Source organism: Idiotropiscis lumnitzeri, chromosome 5 (genome assembly GCF_059441095.1).
Source record: "Idiotropiscis lumnitzeri isolate Australia: NSW breed Sydney's pygmy pipehorse chromosome 5, RoL_Ilum_1.0, whole genome shotgun sequence".
NCBI classification, from domain to species: domain Eukaryota; kingdom Metazoa; phylum Chordata; class Actinopteri; order Syngnathiformes; family Syngnathidae; genus Idiotropiscis; species Idiotropiscis lumnitzeri.
Genome location: NC_142395.1, coordinates 27,781,408 through 27,805,351, shown reverse-complemented (window position 1 = coordinate 27,805,351; position 23,944 = coordinate 27,781,408). Strand labels below are relative to the sequence as shown.

Sequence of the window (23,944 nt, the reverse complement as noted above, 5' to 3'; positions counted from 1 at the left end):
AAAAAAAAAAAAAGGTGTCACCTGCAAGATCCATTCCGAATCTTCCAAGGCTTTGAGGAAGGAGTCTTCGGAGTCAGAGGAGTTGGCACTGGGAGCGCACGCCCTCAGCAGCTTCTTAAAGGAGCTTTTCACTTGCCGCATGTCAGCGAAGTCCACTGGCACCAGTTCACAGTTCAGTGAGGTGTCCACTCTGAGGCCCTGCATAAAGTAACACATGCAATTTGTCTGCATCTGTGTGTAAATGCCAAAACGTCGAGCTTTATGACTTAAAATTGTTGTGTAAAGTGCTAGTCCACCTATTTGCTTTTATTTTCATATCATGGCCTCTGTATATTCTTGCCACAAATAGCAGGGGTTCACTGTGAAAGCATTGCTGTGGTGCCATCTTGAGTCATCTTGGTACCAAGAAATTCGACGTGAGGGGAGGGGCTTAATATATGCAGGCCATAACCCTGTCTGATAGAACAGTACGGCAATACTGCCACCTAGTGGCATCTATAGGCAATTATAAGCTTTTATTTTGTGTGCCACAACTTGAGTGAATATTTTTGGGGGAGTTATTATTCTTTGATTATTTGCAATTTGCAGCAGGTGTTGGTCCATATCCCCAGTTAAGAGCTGGGGAACATGATTTCTTCCGCCATCGAGTTAGTCATTCTGTAACAAATAAGTACATTTTATGATATTCTTCTTCCTCCTGCGACCCACTTGATGACCATTCACTGCAGTACAATTGTCAAGAATGAATTATACGCAACTGGTCTGCATTTTTTACATTTTGTGTCAAAAGTAAGCGCGTTAAGCTTCTTGGTGCAACTCCTTCAAAAACGTTGCCATGTGATTTGAACAGCAAACTTCTTTCTTACCCTCAAATGGGACTTTTCACCAAACACATAGAAGGCAGCTTGCTGTTTGAGTAACTGAGCCTGTAGACTGTTACTCCCTGCAGGGGGCGCCAAATCTTTCCCTGCAAGTCTGGCGCCCACGTCCACTGGGGGTGGATGCTGGCCGAGCCTGCTGCTGGAGCGCAAACTGGCCCACATGCCTGCAAACACAAGAGACGGAAAACAAAAATCACACACACGCACACACACATGTGCATTGACACACACGGGACTGTTCCAATGTCGCTGATGTACACATGCTGTCAAACAGTTTAAGACTGAGTGATGAACAACACATGCAGATGAGGTTTACATGCACAGCAGCCCAAGGGATTATGTAAACACCTTCATTCTTTACATCCACCAGCAAAACAGTTTGTACCTTGAATCAGGCAGAGAGATATTAGAAAGCGGTAGGAGATGGATTGTTGTTTAGCAAGTCAAGAAATCTACAAGCAATTTCCCGGTAAAACTAGCATGCAAGATCATCCAAACGTCACAAACTACTGACAAAAAGGACATTCGCAATAATCCCTTTCAACTATTTGAAGTATCGGGTCAACAAGAAATCAAACTGAGGAGGTAAGGGCGCGTCTAGTTTTTCCAGATGAATGTTTTAATGTTTGAGGAAAGGGCCCGATTCAAAATATTGGTCCTACTTCATCGTAAAGTTATTGGATGGGCTTGAGGTCAGGGTTCTACAGTTCTCCCACACCAAACTCTTCAAAGTTGGGAGTACGGAATTGTCCAAAATGTTCGTTTAGTCGAAAGGTTGGACGCACAATTTCATTTAACTGAATTAGAAGCCTTGTCAAAAATGTATGTTGTATTAGGACATAACTAGTATTGTGGTGCCGCCTCAAAATAAATGTAAATGCCAAAACATTTTTGTTTTTCAATAGTAATAATAGCACTTTATAACATTACACTTATTATTATTATAATACTTAAAAATATATAGTAATGACATCATTAAATAGAATGAATTTTTTTGCTTCACTTTAATCAATTTTGTGCTGCTCCTTCTGCTGTGTGCAACTTGGCCAACAGGGGGCACTATAATACAGAAACATGGACATCTACGGAGCTGGTCAAAACTTCTCAGTATTGTTTGTTGTTCTTTGCAGAGGCTAAATAATATATGCCTATGAGTATAGTTGTATTAAGTAGTGAAGGGAAAATCAAGCTTCAAATTTGCTTCATGAACCAGCTGTTGTATTTTGAGTCCTCTAGCTGGCACTGTTGGTTTAAATAAAGGCTTTAAGAAAATGGCAATTCAGTGTGCTTTTTAGCACAATGTTGAACAGAGAGTGCCCTCTACAGGAGTACAAAAATACTACAACTAGTTCATGAAGCAGATTTGAAGCTAACATTTACACAACATGTAATTCTCTTTTATTTAGGTTTTCTTTGACAGTAAAATTCAACTGGAACCGGAAATAAACAGCATGAAGCCACTTTTTTTTTAATTGTTCACGATCTGCCAAATTTCTACTTGTAAGGTGAGTTAAGTCTACTGTCACAATACAAAGCTTGTATTGCAAAAATTTATGCTGACAAGTCCGAGTTCCAAAAATAAAAATAAATAAATAAAAATCACCCAATCTGACGCCCCCACTGTATTGAAACTTTCACCCATAGCGTGTGTCTTATAAAACTATAAAATGCGGCAGCTGAAGACTTCAGCTTCTTTGGTGAGCTACCTTCTGTCACATATTTAAAATGAATAGCTTTCATTTAACATGAAAAAAAATATATATTACTTAAAGATATCCTCACAATTACTGTACGACGAAAAACAACTCAGCCAACCATTGACGGCAACTAAATGAAACATCTCAAGCTGACATCATAGAAATGATCCCAGACAGTTTGATGTCATGAATGATGGAGAAATCCTACAAGCAATTGGTGTTTATTGTCTTGTTGCTTCGCTGGGACTCAAATGAGTTATTCCTTTTGAATTACATTTCGACTTTATCTGGGCTGTCTTCGCTGAACTACGTGCACGGTCAGAGGTGCCTCATTTCATTTGATTCATGACGGTCTGCCAGGATAAACTGCTTCCTTCCCTCGGCAGTCTGCACTTGGCTCCCAACTGACCACAGCGGGCCTTCCTGAGCCAACATATTAGCCGTAGAACAGGCCAGATCAGAGCGGCCACTCGGGTTTGGGAAAAACCGCAGCTCCCAGAGCTGCACTTATTTCACTCCAGTGATGATTAGTCATTAGTGGCTCAGAGGACGTTTGGAGAATGGCGATACGCCTGGTGTCTGGTTAGTTTGTGAGAAGAAAGATGAGGTGTTAGAATAAAACGCAGCCCTGAAAGCGGAAAGGTGGGGAGGGTGTCGTTGCACTCTACCTTGGTTGTGGATTCGCTCCTTATTGGTAGGTTTTGGGGTTGAGTGAGTGAATAGTTTATCTCGGTACTCAAGCACTGCGTGGTAGTTGTGTAGAGGAGGTCAAGATGAACATGAAAAATAATGTCAACGTCATAAAAAAACATTTTTGGCTTGACGTACCGCACACAGTCGGGCATGGTCGGAATGAGGAGTTACAGCTCAAGGTTAAAAGATTGCACGGCCCGTTTAAGAATCTTCACATTTTGAAAATGAATCGTATGGGGGGGCATGCACTAGGTAGACGTTCGTGGTTATGTTTGGTAGTGAGATGATGTATGTAATGTTTCACTCTCAACAAACACACAAGGAATTGGTCGAAATGCAGGTTTCCGGAAGATGAGAATCAAAAATAAATAAATAAACCAAAAAATAGAAATGAAAATGTAAATATTTTTTTTTTTTTTAAAGAATAGACATTTTTCAAAAACACTGCAAAGCGGCTGCCGCGTTTGTAATGTAATTTCAAAAATGCATCCTTGCTCAATTTATTCCAGCATTGCGATGACAGGTTTGAAAAAGACAAATAAGAAAAATGCCCTGGAATGTGGATACATTTTTTGGGGAAAGGTCATCCTGGCTATTTACAAGGAACTAATGTGGGAGCGTGGCGATTAATTGGAGGTGGATTACGAGTCCCACCCACTGCAGCGATTAAGGTTACGGCCACCTTTGGCGCGGTCAGTTTGGATTTTCAAAAGAACGTGCTGGGAGAATGAAGCAACATAATCACCAATTTCATAAGTTTGCAAATGCCAGATGAATGAAACCAATTAGTTTTGGACATTTTCTTGGCACCGCTCGCACTCTCCCTCTCAGGCCAAACACAGCGTACACATCTATTTGAGTTATATGTATAGACGAACCGGAGTAATCTGTCCCAAAATGAAAAATTAGCCCGTACGCGTTTTCGCCTTTGACCTTGATCTAAAGTAATGACGAACTCCTCAGACACGCACCGACACCAAGCACAATGTCATTAGGTCAAGACGAAACATTCGGTGCTAATGGACTCCTCGGAACGCTTCACATTCCTGCGTGATTACATTTACAGCGATATTTATATTACAACAGGTTGATACAAGTCATAGGACGGTAATCATTCAAGCTCTCACTTTGCAATCTGCACGTGAATATGTAATACAATGGAAAGTTTGTGGCTGTAAATACAATAAAACTGCATCCTAGCCTTTTCATTTCGAGCACTGTGAGACACTCACCTCCTCTGGTAAAGCTGCTTGAAAACGGGATGTCTAAATGGACGGGAGCCATCTTTGGCATTCTGGATGTTCTCCTTTCACTCCCTGAGGGGACACAACATTCACACATGATGCAAGAAGGGGAAAACAAACACAAGACAGGATGGTTATTTTCCATGAAGCAGAACAAGACAAAAAAAAATAAAATCCTTTACTTAGGCTTTGTGGAAAAAAATAAAAACAATTTGATCCTGACATGTTTAAGCAGAAATGGCTCGTAAGATTTTTTGCTATATCTGCAGTGGTAAGCACACTTTATGTTAAGACACAATTCAGAGTGTTTGCTTGTTTGTGAGAGAAAAAAAGCATCCTGAAGAGTTTGAGAGGAGGATACAGAAACGGCGAAGGAGATGGATGGGCCAGGTGGTGACCTCTGCATTTTGCATAACCTTTTATTGTACAAGTTTCCTTTAAAATTGTACCAAATATCTGCTGATGGTTATACATAACACACACACGCACGCACACACACAATAAACAGGTATAACATAAGCAACACTGAGGAAAACACACTCAGGAAAAAATGCGAGACTGCAGTTTCTTCATGTCAAAGAAATGCAGTTGGCCTCTTTTCGCGAACACAATTGAGTTTTTTTTTTGCAGGTCAGGTGGAAGCGCCAGTTTGCCTTGTCACAACACAATGATTAATTTTTAGGTCACTAACTCCAAGTCATTGTGATTCTATGAAGTTAAAAATAAACACAGCTTCTCATCTCGCCGTGGTCCGACAGCGAGAGGGAAATTGTGGGCCCCGAAAACAAACCAGAATGTGAACATAATCATACCTGGTGAGAGGCCTATGATGGAGCGGTTCGAGAGCGAGCTATGGCCGTTCATCTTGAAGTTAATGGGGATGGAGTCGAGGATGGCTTGCAGGTACTTTTCTTGTTCAAGGCTACTGGATGACTCGGAGGAGGATGTAGGTGCTAGATCAGAACAGAGCAGATCTTTTACACCAAATCTCCTTTATAAATGCTCACATAAAATTTAGATTCTGGGAACGGTTTCCTGATTGAGAGAAATGTCGAGGTGGGATTGACATAAACGCTTTTAATGACAATAAGGCTTACTTGTTGAAGAGGGATTCTGTGACTTAAATAATCCCACCACACTTTTGCCGTGGAAACCTCCTGAGCGCAGCAGCACAGCTTTGGTGCGAGGATGTTTCCAACATACAACAGGCAGACGGTTGTGTCGGTAGCATCGCGCCACTTTGTGTAAACTGCTGTCTTGGATGGCCTGGGGAACCACCAGGAGACCCGGATAACTGAAGCACAAACAAACAAATATCTTGGACCGAAAATATAAAAAGTATGTGTCACAATAGTTTGAATGACTTCTGGTTTTCTGTAGCTTGAGTCAACCAAAGGGTTAAGTCATTCAGGTTTTTCCCGTGTTACGTAGCGGTAGCTAGTGATGAGTAAATGAAGCTTCAAATCTGCTTCATGAACCAGTTGTAGTATGTTTGGACTCCTCTAGATGGCACTTTGTTCAACATTGGGCTGAATTGCCATTTTTAAAGCCTATTTAAAGCAACAGTGCCATCTAATGGACTCAAAAATACAGCAGCCTGTTCATGAAGCAAATTTGAAGCTTCATTTTCCCCATCACAAGCTGCAGCGCCTCCAAAAATAACCTCCCTCCACTCCCTGGGATCATCGAGTTACCTTCAGTTCCACAGCCTTGCACACAGCCGGAATTTACAATTTAATACCAATTCATGCAACATGACTGCAATATGATAAAAAAAAAAATAAATCACAGGAGGTGTGAATGAACTTCCCTGTAATGTATTCTAGTGACAAGCCTAACGTGTGTGAGAGGATTCTCCATTCCCTGAGATGTGGCGTACCTGCGACAAAGGGAATAAAGCCTATTCACAGCCGTGATCCGAAACTGGTCGCCCGACTTGGAGCGAGATGAGCTGGCCGTGATCGTACCGAGACCCATTCGCTGGTAGTCACGGAAACAAGACTGCTCCACCAGCTGCTCCATGGTGGACTTCTCGGACGCTCTCAACGTGCTGCACGGTGGCGGCTCCCCATCATCTGATACTTTAGCACACATACAGAGGTGAAACTTTACCTACAATTACAAGTTGGGCTTTAATAAACAAGAAATTGATAGATGCATTTTTTCCCCCTTCTCACTCGAAATGTCATCATCTTCGTGCCAGGTCATTCTGCTGCCTCGTTCATTCCTCTTCAGTGTGGTCTGGCTACCACGGCCCATTGTGATTTTGCTGGCTCTTTTGGCTCCCTTGACGATCGTTTTGGATAGTGTTCTGAAGCGATGACAGAGCAGAAAGCAACTCAACTTGCAATTTTTTTTCCCCTTTACATATAAAGATTGTCCACCACTTCCAGCTGAGTTCAAAGGATAACAGACTTTTGGATTGGATTACCTCTAGAGATGCAAATTCAGTTTTGCAAGATAATTGAAAATACATCAAATCAATACAGGTTAATTACAAACCTAAAGCCAGTGTTCCTCTCTTTTTGCTTTGGAAGGATAAGCTGAAGTTGAGTTTGTCCTGCAGCAAATGCAAAGGAGCTGAAGATGGATTGTGGGTAGCGGATCCGCTGTACGTGCTTCCTGAACATCTCCACCATCTCCGAGCTCACCTCTTCGTCAAAAGCCACCTTTATCAACTGCAAAAAAAAAATAAAAAAAAAATAAATCAGTTTTGTGCTCATCAGAGCTGGGCACGTGACCCTTTTTTGTCGGTCAGTCCCCCGCCCTCCGGCCGCTATCTCTATCGTTCCGGCCTTGACCCTCCGGCCTTATTCCTAAAATTGTCAGCCCCCGACCCCGTTCGTAAGTCAATTTGTGAATAAAATGAGACAAGATCATTCTTTCCATGAACATCCTTTAACACATTTTATTTTGACGAGGATAAAGAATAGATGCCAATGAGTAACGTTCCATTATCTATCTGCGTGTTACACCACCTCGAACCACAAATATTGATACTAAGATCTGGCATGTCAATGGTGTTTGGGATTGTTTTGTTTTTTTTAACATTAAGGTAAGCGCAATTGCCTAGGAAATTCTCTTTGTTTTCTTTTAAAACAAATGTTGCCAGTCATTTTCAACTGGGAGAGGTATTAAACAGTTTGAAGCCTCTTTGATGAAGAATTGTTCCCCATCTGGCAAACGGCTGCTTATTGTGAAGTGGTTAGAATTGAGTTCACTAACACCCAAGAGCAGTCACATCATAAATGGTGTTTCACTTGTCTAGCACTTTTCCACCTAGTTTGCGCCGTCTAATCACCTGACAGGATGCAGAGCGGAGCTGGAGGCCCTCCTGCATGTTTTGCTGCAGCTGGTTCTGGATGCTGATCTTCTTTTCCTTAGTCAAGGTGGACACTGGGAAAGCTCTGATCACTGCCTGCTCCCCCACTGCACATATAGACACATGCAGAAGTAAGATCGGTGCAGCCGGGATACAATTCAAAGGCTTATCTAATTCAATTGGTTGGTAGCACATGACCACATCAGTGTATTTCTTATTGTTCGTTCTTCGAAACCTACCCAGGGGATCATGGGGGATGCCTTTGAAGATGATGCGGTATGTGGTGAGGAAGAGTGCGCCCTCTGCTGGTAGGATGTGTGGACCCCCCAACAGGCCCCCAGTAGCTTCTTCCCTGCCATCAGGATCCAGAAGCACCCTCAGCCCCTCTGTCACAAACTCCTCCCCAGGGAGCAGTGTTGGGCGTAGAATTTTAGGCTGATGGGCGACATGTTGAAAATTAAACGCAGAAACACCCAAGTCCAACGCTAGTAGGTCTCAGAACATTGAAACATTTTAAATTAAAATGTCAAATCAAAGCGCTCTGATACGCATTTGAACACATGCATGACACTTATTTTGGAAACAGTATTTCCCACTATTGGCAAAAACCACAATGGAATGGAATTGGTCAATATGAAAAACTAGATTCAATGAAATGAAATAAGAAATGTCACTCATTAACACTGGCCATCTTGCATGCTAAAAAGTCAGGCTCACGAATCTGATTGGGAACTGGCAAAAAAAAAAATCCGCTAGCTGCACTGCAAACACTATTTGCCGGATTTTGCCCTCTGATTTAATTGAGGCGAATCAATATGGGGCTGCAACATATTCAACAGCTTAGCAACCAAAGAGGGGTACAGCGTCACTCAAAAAACACCAATATTGAAATCAACTGCAGGTGAAGTTCATGGTTGGTAAATAATTGTAGCATGCAAGCATGTCACACTGACACAATATGCAGCTCGCTCTCACAGAAGCTGTGGAACCAGTCTCATAACGCTGTCGTCCATTTAATCGCAGCTGTTTTTGGTCAATGCACGTGTTTAAAAAAACAAAAAACAGTATTTCAAACTATACCTGACACAGTAACCCCTATTAAAGACCTTTTTCATAATATTTGGAAACAATTGGTGCTCGGGTACTTCCAGATGGCAGACAATAAATGACCACCACTGACTTCAGCATAAACGATGAAAAAAAAACAGTTTAGGGGTTCTGGTGTCTGTTAAAAGAAAAAAAAAAAATCAAAACTCCAAGTAATCCAGCGTATCCTGTGGGTTGATCGGAAACTGACCTGACCTATCTTCTTTTCGAAGACTACATATTGTTTTCACGATCACTCTGTTTTGGTCAAATGACATTGTTTGATTGTGTTTACTAGTGACACCATCGGTAGTAATGGGTAAATAAAGCTTCAAATTTGCTTCATGAACCAGTTGTAGTATTTTTGGACTCCTGTAGAGGGCACTCTCTGCTCAACATTGGGCTGAAAGCACACTGAATTGCCATTTTTTAAACCCTTTATTTAAACCAACAGTGCCATCGAGAGGACTCAAAAATACAACAGCTGGTTCATGAAGCAAATTCGAAGCTTCATTTTCCCATCACAAGCCATCGGAGGTATTGCCACCTGGAAGTACGTGACCATCATGGTGAAAAGAGCTATTGGTGTCTAGTGGGACTTTAATGATCGGAATTAAATTAAATGCCAAACCCTCTGAGTGAATTTACCGCATTCACTACCAGCCGAGTAAAAAAAAAAAAAAAAATTGATCTTTGACGTCTTTAGCCGTCAATGAATTAAGGGTACCCTTTCCGATTGGCCCAGTTGTGCCTGTTGCTCAGTATCTCAGTTTGATTTTGCAAAAGAAGAGCTGAACATTGGTTCAATAACCTTCTTTGACCCAGGTTAGCAGTTTAAAAGCGGAATTAAGATTGCATCTTTAATGAATTCCCTGTTTTTCCTCCCAGGAGACAGTGCTGCTCTTACTAATACTCCTCTGACTCGTCATGAGGCCGGTGCCACTGTTTGTTTACACACTTTTTAGTAGTTGGCATGCGTCTTGCAGCTCGCAATGCAGCTTGGAATGAGCCACAAAGTTCAGCAGACAGCTCACCACAGCTTCCAGGTTGATCTCAAGGCAGTACTGGGATGCTGTTTGTCTGTGTGCATGAGCGCGTGTAACAAGGATTACCAAATGTTGGCAGACACAATAAAAACACGTGGGTTCAAAATACCAAGGCAAATATTTAAAAGTGCACTTGAAAATATTGGCTAGCTTCCTTTTGCTGCACATGAGGAGGAAAGAGAATAACAACTGTGGATGGGAGTTGGATGCCACGGTCTCTAAAAAAGGGCGAGATGTATTGTCAGTTTAAGTTTTGAAGATTTTCGTTTGTTGTTGTTTCTATAGTTGTGGTTGTGAAATGAATGTGTTGCAAAGTTTGAATCCCCCAAAAATATTTGCTTGCTAAAATCAGGTTGCTACAGTGACGAATTATCTATACGAACTCATACCGAAGCTTACGTTGAGTTCATATGTTGGAAATTAAAAATAACAATACAGACGGCACAGCGAGAAAATGGTTTGAATCAGACTTTGCGTGGACAACGCGGTGGTAATTCATTCGAAAATGATGCAAACACCATTTTTGAAATGGAAACAACGTGTCACCATCGTTTGATCTATTTTCATTTTGACGCACACAACAAAATCAAGGTTTCAGGGGGTTGGGGAGTGTTTCATTTAGAAAATTCAGCGTGCGTGCTTTGTGGATACTCACGCTTCCAAAAACATGGTTAAGTCAATTGCAGACAAAATTTGCCCGGAAGTCTGAATGTGAGCACGTGTGATCAAATAAGGGACATGAGGAACTAGGTTTAAAAAAAAGAAAAAAAAAATCTACATTTTTTCCCAGAATTCTGCCTTATGGATAGTAGTAAACGTTGCCATGTAGAGCATCACACACCTTTTGAATGGGCGGTAACCTTCTGCTCTCCCTGTGAACTGCCTCTAGAGCCTCCATCTGCATGGCGACAATGCCTGTGGGTCACAAGATGAGGTTACCTGGTGTCCGCACACATGTGCTCGCACACATTCACACAACCAGTGTGTGTATTTCGAGGTTTTAAGGCCATTTAACATGTCAGGAGTTAATCAGCTCAGTGGCCGGTGATGCTCAGAATAAACACCAGCAGGAGTTACTCTGCACAAAGCTGAGGGAATTAGTACAGCATCTACGTGAATGAACACTGTCCGTGACGTACCAGGGATCATGCTGTGAAGGTTCTTGATGTGTTCCTGGGTTACGCCGCTCTCAGTGCACACCTTGTCGATGAAGCGAGCCACAAATCTGACCACCGAGTTGGCCACGTCGCTGTTCTCCGAATCCTCAAAGCCACTTTCTGTGTCGAAGCTCTCAGCGACGCTGCCGGCGATGCTATGATAAATGGCATGAGGAAAAACAAGAACACGGAAAGGGTCAAGCAGCTGTCTGTGGGGAGATGTGAGAGCTTCGTGATGACAGAAGTGATCAGCGAGCGGTGAGCCAGGCACAGGCAACGTGTTGATGCCAGGATCAAGCTATTAGCCATAGAGAATGTTTCACATGAAGCAAAGCGTCTTCTGGAATTCTCGCCTAGCGAGTGACAGGATCCAAATGTCTTCTATAAAAAGCAAACGTGTGAGGCTACAATGAAAATAAAAACAAAACAAAAGAAAGAAAATGACTGGAGAAACAATTTTGCAGTTGTTGACTCATAGAAATATTCTACATAGAAGAAAGAAAAAAAATGTTAAATCCTGAGGCAGTTTTGAGAATGAACCCAAAATTCGGGTAAAATAATTAGGTAAATACCACAAACAAAATGAGAACACTGTGTTCATCTGAGGGATTTTGGCAACAAGCTCGCCGCTTTGAAGTAAAGATTTATTTCACAATGCTCAGCTAGGGAAATCACTGCTATTTTGTTTGCTTTGAGTTGAGTACAGAATGGGCCCATTAATGACACCCAAAGGGTTGAAAAAAAAAGCCTCATTATTTCGTGCAGTAGCAACATCCTGAATGTATCTCGGACTGGATACGGAACGCACATAAGAGTCATACTCCATTCGATTTAGACAGAGGTTTGCAAACTGGGGGGCGTCTGCCCTAGGGGGTACCGGTGGCGCGTTTAAAAAAATTTCAAATGCAAAAAGGGGGAGCTGCGAAATAATTTCATCTCCAAAAAGCGGAGTTGCATATAAAAAAAAAAAAAAAAGAAAAAAAAAAAGACCATTATCATGAGATTCAATCATGCCTGCCTTAGCCACCCGGGGGCTGTGCATAAAGAATATATGACTGACTTCTGTTATATCGAATGTCTAAATATGTTGCGGCACAACTTGTGTCCAAATATCAGTTGCTGTTAAATGGTTATACAGGATTATACATCCCAATTATGTGTTAGCATTAGAATTAATTAATTTGCCTATTCTTATTAATCAGTTACTTTATTAATTATTAATTAATTGCTATTAATTAATTAGCCTAAATCTGAAGAAATGTACAGTATCTGCTGCTTATTACGAACTTGCGAGTAAAAAAAAAACTAAAAAAAAAACAATCACATGACCGCTCATATTTAAAAAAAAAAAAAAAAAAGAAAAAAACCCTCAAAAGTCTATCAAGGCACCACAGTATGTATAAAAAAAACCTAAAAAAAACCCCAACTGAACCCCACATGGAAAAAGCACTTGGCGATGGAGCCGAGGAAAAACTCTCAAATAGCACCCAGGCTCTGGGAAGAGACCATCTACTTTGGCCAGTTGGGTTGAGATAGACAACTTATCCACAAAATTAATATGGAATTATAAAATTCTGAATTTAGTTTAAAGCATCTTATTCACAGCACCGTTAAAACTAAATATTGCATTGACTCAAGCAAGTGAACATGCGTTCGTCTTCCGACTGACCTGTTTGTGACGATGCTGTTGCTGCCACTCTCCCAGTCGGCTGCGGGCGTGTTGCGAAGCAGCTTGTTCTTGCTGGTGTCCAAAGGAACGAGCAGGTACACCATCAGGCTGGCATAATGGATAGCCTGGCTGAAAATGGTACTCTCCTCGTTCTTCACCAGTTCCTGCTGCTTCTCTTTGATCAGGTTCGGCCACAAGCGCATCTGCTCTGCAGCCAGGTCCATGGCTGTCTGCTGCTCGTCTTTTGCAGGTGCTGTGCTCACATCCTGGAAGGAGATGGCAGAGGGAATAGTAGGAGAGGAAGTGTATGAACAAACTGAGGTCTTCTCTGATTTAAGGTTTTTTTGCAGAAAACAGAGGGCTGGTCAGAAGACAATTAAAATTGTCAGAATTGGATCTCCAAAATTCTTGAAATACAATTAGACTTTGTACTATTTGATAAGGTAACAGTTTTTTAATAATACTATAATAAATTATATTATAAAATATATTTAACAATTTGTAGTGAAATCTGCAATTGTCTCAACTATGTAACTGGTTGACTAGTTTTATTAGAATAAAACAAGTCATAATAATTAGAAAAACTAAAACTAAAATAAATAAAACTATAATAATAATAATAGTAATGTTTACTATTTATTATATTTTTCTACTATGATATTGTTGGTGTCAGGCAGAATTTTGATATCTCTATTGCTTTTCAGAAAAAAAAGCAATTGTTCATCAATTGCTAATTAAATCCGCTAAAACATTGCTTATGTAGTACGTCGTTGTTGCTGACACAATTGTGCAAACGTGTTACCAGTTCCAGCCAGCCAAAGAAAGTCTGCGCTCAAGCCAACTCACAACTCGACAAAAAAGCTTTTAAGACTTCACAAAAGCTAATGACTGTGGAAACATCATCTTGCCAAACCCATTTTCAAAGGTCTTGGAGCAATGATTCATGCAATAGAAAATTTTTTTGCTAATTGAGCAGTGTAACAGGTAGAAATTAATCGGCACACAATTACCTTTGAGGTTGACGACGGCATTATCCGGACTATAAGCCACACCCTTTTTTCCCACGCTTTGAAGCATGCAGCTTATAATGTGACACGGCACACTTGTGAATTGTTACTGACAAGTATTTAGAAAATAAAACATTAACAAGGTTTATTAATTTAATTTATTTCAAGTTCGGTGGGCCGGATTAAAACGTTTAACGGGCTGCATGTGGCCCCCGGGCCGTAGTTTTGCCACGCCTGTTCTAAATGATCTTTAACAAGAACAAAAAGAGATCATCCAGATAAATCCTAGATCAAGCAACAGCATAATTCTACCTTCAACCTGGCAGCGATGCCCCACTTCTCCTCCGGGCTGTTGAGATACAAGGCTCGGATCTGGCTCTGGACCTCGCTGTAGAAAGTGGCCTCCCAAAACTGCTGGTTGGTCCAGATGGGATGGTCCTGGATGCAGGTATAGGCAAACTGGTTCACTCCAGCAACCAGTTTCTGAAAGACAAAAAAAAATAAAAAACATTCAAGAGACAATGCAAATGAGTTGAATGTAAGGAATATAAATATTGTATTGAATGATAAGTTCTTATTAGGGCGCACATTAACAAAATAAAACTGGTGTTGTGCAGAAAATCAAGTAGTCTTTTTCAATGGAATCCAATTTAAACAGCCATGAGAACAAAAAATAAACGGATGGCCATTGGATGATGAGGAGGGTCATGCTTGTATATAATTTATTTGCAATGTGATGACATTGGCAACTCCGCTTGTTTTTCCACTTCCCTCAAAAACAAGAGTCATGACTTCTAGTGAAACCAACCCATTTTCCAAACTGGCATCTGTGAATCTTTGGGTATTTTCAAACAATGTTTTTTTTTTTTTATCTAGTGTGGGCTGAAGAGTGTGCACTTGTCACATGCAAAAACAATTCAGAACGGCAATGTGCAATGCTTGGCTTCTGGCATTAAATCTGGTTTGAAACACGACAATGTTAGTTATGGCAAGGCCTAAATAAAATATACCAACATAATTCAAAACAACAGTCCATCTTCATGTAGTGTGATGATCCTATTGTAAGATCCGGTCCTCTTTTATAGACCAGCTTTTGAGTCCCCCACCACACGAAGCTTTTTTTTTTTTTTTTTTTTACTTCATTGTTCATCCACAAGTATGAGAAGTGGAGGCGGTTGCTATAATTATAAGCAACGGAAACAAAAACAGCTTTAATTCCTCTACGATGGGCCGGAAGCCAAGAGATGGAGCAGCCTGCTTTGCTGGTCCTCAAATGGCCTATCCCGGATCCAAGTTCAGTGGCTTCATCGATAATAATAATACTGTAATTATGCTTGAAACAAATCTATGACAAAAATGGAGAATAACAAAATAAATGTGACATGTAACGCCTGGCGCAGTCTTTTGCTTCTCTTGTTTTACGTTAGACAACAGAGGAAATGAGGATTTTTTTTAAAAGAAAACAATTTAAAAATCGCCTATGATATACACTACCAGCCAAAAGTTTGGAAACACTTTTCACTATAAGAAGAGCACGAAAAAGTATGTTTAAACTTTGGAGTGGTAGAATAAGTATACATATACGGTATTTTTTAACAACAAAATATAGTGATGGACCTCTACATGGACCAAATTGATAACTTATCCCAGGCCAGCGGTCATATAAAGTGCAAAAGAAAAGTATGGGATTTTCCGGACATTAAGGCGCACCTGCATATAAGTCGCAGCAACTCTTTTTTGGAAAAAAAACAAACAAAAAAAACAACAAAAAAAAAAGACTAAAAGCCGCAGTTTTCTTTGTTGAAAAAAATGTAATCAAAACAGTGGCTTATAACACGACAACAACCTTGCTAATTAAAATAGAACAGACCCCCCCAAAAATATATATAATATATATCCAGTTTTATTTGCATATTTTATGACCTATAGAGTGCCCCTACTGGTGAAAGAAAAATCCACAGAAAAGCTGCACTGTTGTATTAGCTGTATAATTCAAAATCTGAGAAAAAAAATACGGTAGTTATTATTCACCTGAGTCTTGCTCTCATGACTCAGAAAGCAGGACATTGTCTTGTCCAAAGTACGTTCACACAGCGGATACAAGTTGCAATTTCAGTCACCGTGACATCGACAATTGCGTTCCACACAAAGCGACGGCGCTCCACTCCACACCAATCATGCCTGTCATATCTCCAATACAAAGTTGGAAACTGGTAAATTACTGGGTCAACTTCAACCCCCACTACACATCAGTCCCTTTCCACACAGAAAAGCAAATCAGGAGACGGTTGTCAAAATGCAACCTTGTCACTCCTGTCAAGAGTTAAAAATGTTGAGTTCTTCTTGGAGCGCCGTCACGATATTTTTCTCTCTCGCTGGAATATAACTCCACCCACTGTTCTTTCGTATAATTCATATCACTCTAAATCAATACACTATGAGTAATATGCCTTATTCTCTATTATGCAACGTTGATGGCAAGAAAAATGTCCCGTCATGATGAAGTTATTTCTGCGGTCAAAAATAATTCGAGGAAAGACTTCACTGTGACCAAAGCTTGACAGTGCATGCGGAAGAGCAACGCGTCGTTGTCTAGACTCTGCACAAAGAAGTTGAATTCAAGAGATAAGGATGATAGAGATGAAAAAACAAACAGGTAAATTCAATTTGAACAGCATATGTAACACTTCTGGGTGCTACATGCTATGTGTCCAAAAGCAGATGTGTGAGTGTATTTGTGTGCGGCGGGGGTGTTTGTGACGCTGACTATACGCAGCCTGGGTGTTTTTTTGACTCTTCAGATATGTGCAGGTCATTTTAACCTAGGTCATCTCTTCCGAATACAGCAAGACACTCACAAGACAGATGGCAAGGCTGTGGGGAAAGGGAGAATAATAGAGAGGGAGGAGGAAAGGAAATAAGGAAATCAAGTTAAGGGAAAAGGGGAGTATACTACTATCAGACCCATCTGGCTGAGGGACTCGACTCGTGGAGGGTGGAATGAGGGAGGGGTAAAAACAAAACTAAAAAAAAACAACAAAAAACGGAGCAAGAAGGGAGCAACTGTGTCGGTAAAAGGTAAAGGGGCTATCAGGAGCTGTGATCTTGTTTTTAACTCGAGGGGAACAGTCCTGAGGTTCAAGGTATGACAAGCACTAAGTAGCCTTCAAGCAAAAACTGGACTTCACATGTCAAGTATGTCTCAAAGATACTGAGTGATGGTGCATGTTGAAAACGCTGAGTCGAAACCAAAATGTCACCCGCCTGGAGGCAGAAAAAGTATTGTAAAAAAAGAAAAAGAAAAATCAGCGTATTCCCAAATTGCAGAAAAAAGGTAATTATTTCTTTCTCTGCTCAAATGCACAATTGTCTTGCACATGTACAAAATAAATAAATAAATAAAAAAGTGCATTTACTCCCAGAAAGATGATGCCAAAAGTCCGAATCATAAACAAACCTGGCGATAGAACACAACTGTGTAATAACACAATGTACAAGTATCGTAAATGTTTCAAAAGAAGGTAAACACAGATTAAGTAAACCACAAGTTGAACATTTTTGGAGTGACACGAGGGTCAACCAGTGCGTCATTTTCCGCGCGAGGACACGCTGGAGGAAAACGCACAATCCACTCCCCCCTACCACCTAACGGCAGTGTCGGTCATCAAATTCCTTTTATCCACTCGGATAAAATACATGATATCCTGCAGAACAAAGACATCTGCTGTGCCACATTCCAACGGATTGAATATTATGCAAAACAAAGACCGATTCAAACGTCAGTGATGCCGATTCATCTCCCGATAAATACTCCGTATTAGATGAGAAAGGCCACAGGCATCTAACAAAGGGCCACTGTGGTTTTATGAAACCGACATCAACTTTTCCAATTGGCATCCTTTGTGCAAAAATACAACAGCATATTTTGGACATCAGTTTATCCTTCCTTCTATGGCAAATATTAACAAGCATTATCTGCAACTTAAGGAGATGTGCTCGTGCATGTGATTTCACATGACTCAAACATTACTAAAAATGAATTCATCTTAGACTTCTAATAAGTCAACAAGAATATGAATAGTGACTACTAATGAATGAAAATGGTACAATTCAAATGAATAATCAAAATTGTCCTTATCAATCACGCCAGGAATAAAATGTCCTAGTAAGTCCACCCCAGGATCAAACATGCAATGAAACGTTGAAATAAACCCAAGCGCTACAGCAAAGTCACTAAGAAAGTTTATGATACGTTGCACAGTTAGAAAACAGCTGTCAATGTGCAGCCTGGAAATCCAGACTCAGGGCTGTACCAGCGATTGAGTCTGGTGTGTAGTCGCATGAAGCGCATTTCTGAGGCGGGGCAAAAAAAAATTGAGAAAATGGAAAAATCCGATTTTTTTCAGCCAATAACGATCAGCCGAAAATCACCTAATCGGCCCAGATTTTTGATCATGTCAATCGAATCGGAACGGCTGAAGTTGTATATTTAAAAAAACAAAAACATGACTGAGTTGGGAAAATCCGCTATCTGAATAACACAAAATGCCATAGATGGGATAACATAACTAGCTTTGACATTTACAGGGACATCCAAACAACTGATATTTGAAAACATATGCTGCAGCAACGAAACACACATGCATATATTCTTTATCATCTACAAAAAAAATGAATATTACTGAGCAGCTGTGACTGGCATTATACCGTACTGCCTCCTGGTGGCCGCGGCACCCTCACCAGAAGGAGCCACACATCAAATTAATCATGCAAGTCGTACAATTCTGCAGAGACATTACAAATCAAACCTTTTTGTGTGGAATAAATTAGATTCATACGTCAAGGCACCACTACATAGTGAGAATTGATTATTGTTGAGTGTCATAAAATTTCAAAGCCCATTCCATGTAAAAGGCTGGAAGTAGTTTTAGCAACACGTGCCACTTTAGCACTTTGTACGCATTATCTGTGAAATGAGCGAAACAGAAGCCTTACGTGGAACACACATCTGTGTTTAATGAACCTACTTACTCTGTAAAAAGCTGTTGACAGTGGCAGCAGTGCAGCAGCCACGGTGTACTCCTCGGAGCTGGAACAGTCCTGCGGGTCAAACAACAGGGGACAAGTGAGAGTGGGGCAAGACGCAGCAGGTCACAGGTTACGCATCTCTGTTACAGCTCCCAAAACACAACAGGACCACTAAGGGGGGGGGGGGGGGGGGAGAAAAAAAAATGTCGGCATGTTTTGGTAATGGAAAAGTGAGACATTATGTTATTGCTGGTGAGTGTTGCTCAGCTATAGCTTTAGAAATGTCAAACTGGACATCAAGCATACATGTGGCACATGGGAATGATTAATGTGATGAACACTAAGGGGTAAATGATCCAAATACCCGTTATATAAAGACAGTCGCGTTCTGTTAAATGTCAGTGCCAAGGAGAAAAAAAAAATAAAAAAAGTCTGACAAAACCACTCACTTCACCATGTCGACACGATAGTAGACATCGACATATGCTTTCAATAGCCTTATATAAATCTTGCCCTGACACGCTTGTTTGAGCACACCAGTCTTGAATTTATTTGCAACATTTTTTTTTTTGTTGCAATTTTGACCAGACCACACTGAGGCTTATCGCTATAATTCATAACATGTTGCATAACATCTTTTATTGTTATTATTATTATTATTTTTAGAGCCATCAGGCCATGCCGAGACAGAACCCAATCATTTTTCTTTTCTGCTTTTAAATCAAAAATTGGTTGGAAATATTTCCTTGTGTCGCCAGCAGTTTTTCTTTTCTCATCGCCCTGTTTCCCCACTTGTCCATCTGTGTGGGAACTTGTTCGGTTTTACAATCTTTTTTATATTAGCCTGGGGCATATTTTTCAAGTAAAATGATAATAATAGAGGAGTTATGGGGGAAAAAAAAGTTTGATCGTCGAATACACACGTGAAAATAATTAGCGCAAAGCTATTCAATCCCGGTCAAATTTGTGAATTTATATTTATTAAATGGTGAATATTTGTCTCTTTGTCCGTATTAAGTACTATTCAATGAATATTATGCATAATAACACAAACTTGTTTTTTTTCCCCATATTTTATCATTTACATTCATTATTCAAATATAATATCATGCGTATTAGCAATCATGAATTCATTTCACTCTTGCACTAATTGCATAAAAACTTCTGGTGCATAATTGGCCATATTTATTACTTATCACGGGCAACACCATAATCTTCCAATTTGTCTTCCTGCTTCGATTAGATTAACATTTACGCTGTCTGTCTTTGTCTATCTAAATATGAAACAAGGAAATAGAACTCACACTAAAATATTATTAGAAATATGTAAATAAATATTCAAATATATGATTTTGAGGAAATTTTACCAATGTAAAGGCTCAGTCTAGCACAATTGTAATCAATTAGAAATGCAAAATCTCTGACAATCTTGTATTGAGAAACACTATGAAGAACCTTTTGACATTTCTCACCACAGCATGTGGTGAAAAAAATAAAATAAAATTTCTGGACTATAAGCCGCTACTTTCTTCCTAGAATTTTGAACCATGTGGCTAATACAACGGTGCGGCTTTTCCGTGGATTTTTTTCACCGGTAGGGGCGCTCTATAGTACTGAAAATATGATAAAAAAATCTTGATTTTTTTTTGTTTCTGTTCTGTTTTAATTAGAAAAGTTGTTGCCGTGTTAAAAGGCACTGTTTTAATAACTCTTTTTTTTCAACATAGAAAATTGCGGCTTATACCTTGGTGTAGCTTGTTTATTGTTTTTCATTGGTGTTGTTTTTTTTTGGGGGGGGGCGTCTTATATGCAGGTACGCCTTATAGTCCGGAAAATATGGTGATGTGTTCAAAATGAGCATCTTTTCACACAATTGTGCAGTCTCTAATTCCCGGCTAAAAGTTAACCAATCAAAAAATATATCCACTTGAAGTCATAACTCACACGGAATTTGTCATTTTCGGTCAATTTTCGAAATATGTTTTGCATAACCTGGATACAATGCAGTGTAACAAAAATGACAACTAACAGGTAAACACTTTGGCAGGCACATCCAAACTGTATTTTGTCTTAGATTAGGTCAAAGAGGTGGCGCTTATGTGTGAATCAAGAGAACACCAATAGGATGGGAGATACATTAGGAGTCATCAAGCAGGAGCCTTCGGGGCTCTAAAAAACTGATGAGAACAGGAGAAAGGGATGCAAGTCAAGCCTCCAAAAGTTTTTCATTCACAGGAAATTGGTACTTATTGGTGCTAAGCTACGTCGGGATAAGCAACCGGACTTAAGGAGAATATAGCCAGAGGAAACAAAAGTAATATCATGCACAAACAGCGACACTGATTTTGACCGGGCGGCGTACCTCATAACCCTCAATTGGACTCGTTCCATTTAAAAAGTACGAGAATTTCTTTCGTAGCATGCCTCACTTTAAAGTCATGAAAAAAGAATAAAAAGTTGACAGAGTCACACATTGAGAAATCAAGAGTTCACAGCATAGGGTGAAGAATGCAACATTCTCTGATAGTGGGATGTAATGGAGCCCCTGTTGACACAATTGCTTAAGAGAAGAAGACTGAGAGGGAAAAAAAAAAACAACAAGAATGTACAGAGGAGCGAAAATGCAAAACACAAGTGCCGCAGCACATGAAAGCGAGCCGGCCTGGCCCCTGCGTGGACTAAGCAACACAGTTTCTGTTTTATTTTGCTTGTCACTTTTGTTTGTCATTTCTGCCATTTGGGCTGCGATAAAAAGTTCCACCTTGGAGCGGCACCAGAGCGTCATTTACCAGCATAGTGAACAATGCTGCGGGTCACCGGGGTTCCCGATCGGGTGGTGCGTGAATATTTAACAAACCGAAACTAAACAAAAACACTTCAATTCAGTCATGCTTGTCATCGTTTTTGTTCAAGAAATAGAATGCTTTTACTATCACTGAACATCCGGCATACAACACAATTGGGAGTGCAGCTTTTCTTTGCAAATAAAATTTTCGGATGGTGAAATCCTTCACACGCTCAGGGAGAAGTTAGAGGCCAGAAAATGATGCCTTGGAGGTGGTAGTGTCCACATGCCGTCTCCCGTGGAGCACCGTTTTCACAATGATGCACATAAATCCAGATGCACATAAAAAAATCAAGTTTGACACCAATAACCCCAACAACATTTGGAAAACATAAATATAGTAATTTTATTTTTTTTTTTTGCCATGTAACATGCACACATACAAAGCCAGCCAGAAAGGCCAAGTAGCGGCTGCAAAAAAAGCTTTCTAGATAAACTCCCAAAGAGATAAGCGCTCCAATCTACAAAGGGCCAGATAAAAGCAAAGTGAAATGAAGTGAAAACTGATTTTCCAATGACATGAGGAAAATTAACAAGGTTTGCAAGAAACGGGACTGGGGACGAACATGAACAACCCCACTTTCAAAACGGCGTCCATTCATCTCCCTCAACTTTCGCTCTTAAAGTGGCAAAGATCTCCAGTGAAACAAAGGGGACTTTTTTAAAAACCTTTCTTGGATGAACACAATGTCATGGAAGGTTTTCCAGTCAGGTAGACTGAAGATATTGCACAGCACAGGGTCAGCCCTGCTTCGACTTTTGAATGATAACCGCCTGGAAAACGACACTGCAGACTGTGTGTCTTGTCTTGTTTGATCTTACCGCAGCGTTTGACATGGTGGACCATGATATTCTTCTGGCTCATTTACATCAGCAGGTGGGCATTAGATTGGTTTACAGCCTATTTGACTGGCAGGACCTTTTGTGTTTGCCTAGGTTGCTCTGAGTCCTGCTATGCCACTTTATCGTATGGTGTTCTGTTTTGGGGCCCTTGCTGTTTTCGTTATACTTGCTGCCCCAAGGTTCCATATTACATATTACAGTGTATGGAAAGTGCTTTGTTACAACGCCAGCTGTTGTGAAATGCGCTATAAAATAAAGTTGTATTGCATGTCCGGGGCAGTTGTGTCCTTTTTCAAATACTGACACCTTTAATTAGTCTGCTTCATCTGAAATGAGAATTTAATGTTTGCATAACTGTAATTATTTTTATTTATGAGAGAGAAAGAGGGAGAGAGAGAGATAGACAGAGAGTGAGAGAGAGAGAGAGAGAGAGAGAGAACTTGTTCTAATGTGTAGCCTCACGTTTCTGGCCGCTACGACATCCCGCTGTCTTCTTTACCTTCTAATATTTACTGTTTCTCTTTTCCTCCCCTTTGAAGCGACAGGAACTCTTCACGGCTACGATGACTAACGTGGCTATTCGGCCTCAGACACGTACGCGGTGCGTGAGCACAAAGAGTAAACTCGAGTATGTGACAGAAATGATGCAGGAAGTGAACAAAGGGAAACTTCCTGAGACACTATCCAGGAAATCTGTTGGGATGAGGTGATGTGTCTGGAATGCACACGTAAATGGCACTTTTACGACATGCATGGACATATTTGAGTTAATTGCAACGGGGTTGACAAAAAGGAAGAGAACGCCACAGAGTTGACCTCTGCGAGGTATTGAGTTGCAAAACCTGATTTCAGCAGATGTTTAGCTGGCCACATTGGGCATCTAATGGAACGAGCTGAGCATGGGAAGGCTACCCAGTCGGGATGTAAAGATTCATCGAAAATAGAGAGAGAGAGAGAGAGAGAGAAACAGTCTCCTCCAAAAACTTTTTTAAAATTAAAAAAAGAATGCATGTTTTTTTTCAGCCACAAAGCACATTTTGTATGTGTAGCTTTTATTATGCAAACTAGAGAAGCAAAACAAAGCGTTTTGTATTAAGGGTAAAAATCAATTCATGTGATTATTTTAGGTTTTCTTTAGCACAGTGCATTTCCCCAATTTTATTCCTGATTTCAAGTCCCTTGTACATTGAAAAAAAATGGATTGTTGCCCAAGAAAAGTGAAATCGAATTGATATCGGGAACCGAAAATCGAATCGAAGCTTGAGTGAATCGTTAAATCTCTACTACCCAGTTCCAATTCCTAGCGACTATTGATGGGAAAATGAAGCTTCAAATTTGCTTCGTGAACCAGCTGTTGTATTTTTGAGTCCTCTAGATGGCACTGTTGTTTTAAATAAAGGCTTAAAAAAATGGCAATTCAGTGTGC

General features: G+C 40.4%; 1 protein-coding gene across 2 annotated transcripts in view; it reads right to left on the bottom strand.

The window, feature by feature from the left end:
* sbf2 (SET binding factor 2) overlaps positions 1 to 23,944 on the bottom strand; it is an 80,108-nt gene that overhangs the window by 9,871 nt on the left and 46,293 nt on the right. Inside the window, exons 17-32 of one of the 2 annotated variants that reach the window (XM_088295969.1) lie at positions 18,834 to 18,902; positions 14,115 to 14,285; positions 12,796 to 13,061; positions 11,109 to 11,281; positions 10,811 to 10,884; positions 8,077 to 8,272; positions 7,817 to 7,944; positions 7,018 to 7,193; positions 6,693 to 6,826; positions 6,395 to 6,596; positions 5,613 to 5,809; positions 5,328 to 5,468; positions 4,504 to 4,587; positions 3,247 to 3,321; positions 867 to 1,045; positions 22 to 198 (exon numbers count right to left, since the gene is read on the bottom strand). In XM_088295969.1, the coding sequence (XP_088152095.1) occupies positions 22 to 198; positions 867 to 1,045; positions 3,247 to 3,321; positions 4,504 to 4,587; positions 5,328 to 5,468; positions 5,613 to 5,809; positions 6,395 to 6,596; positions 6,693 to 6,826; positions 7,018 to 7,193; positions 7,817 to 7,944; positions 8,077 to 8,272; positions 10,811 to 10,884; positions 11,109 to 11,281; positions 12,796 to 13,061; positions 14,115 to 14,285; positions 18,834 to 18,902 (2,442 nt within the window). The remainder of the gene's footprint in view (positions 1 to 21; positions 199 to 866; positions 1,046 to 3,246; positions 3,322 to 4,503; positions 4,588 to 5,327; positions 5,469 to 5,612; positions 5,810 to 6,394; positions 6,597 to 6,692; positions 6,827 to 7,017; positions 7,194 to 7,816; positions 7,945 to 8,076; positions 8,273 to 10,810; positions 10,885 to 11,108; positions 11,282 to 12,795; positions 13,062 to 14,114; positions 14,286 to 18,833; positions 18,903 to 23,944) is intronic. The other variant, XM_088295970.1, reaches the window with a different exon arrangement.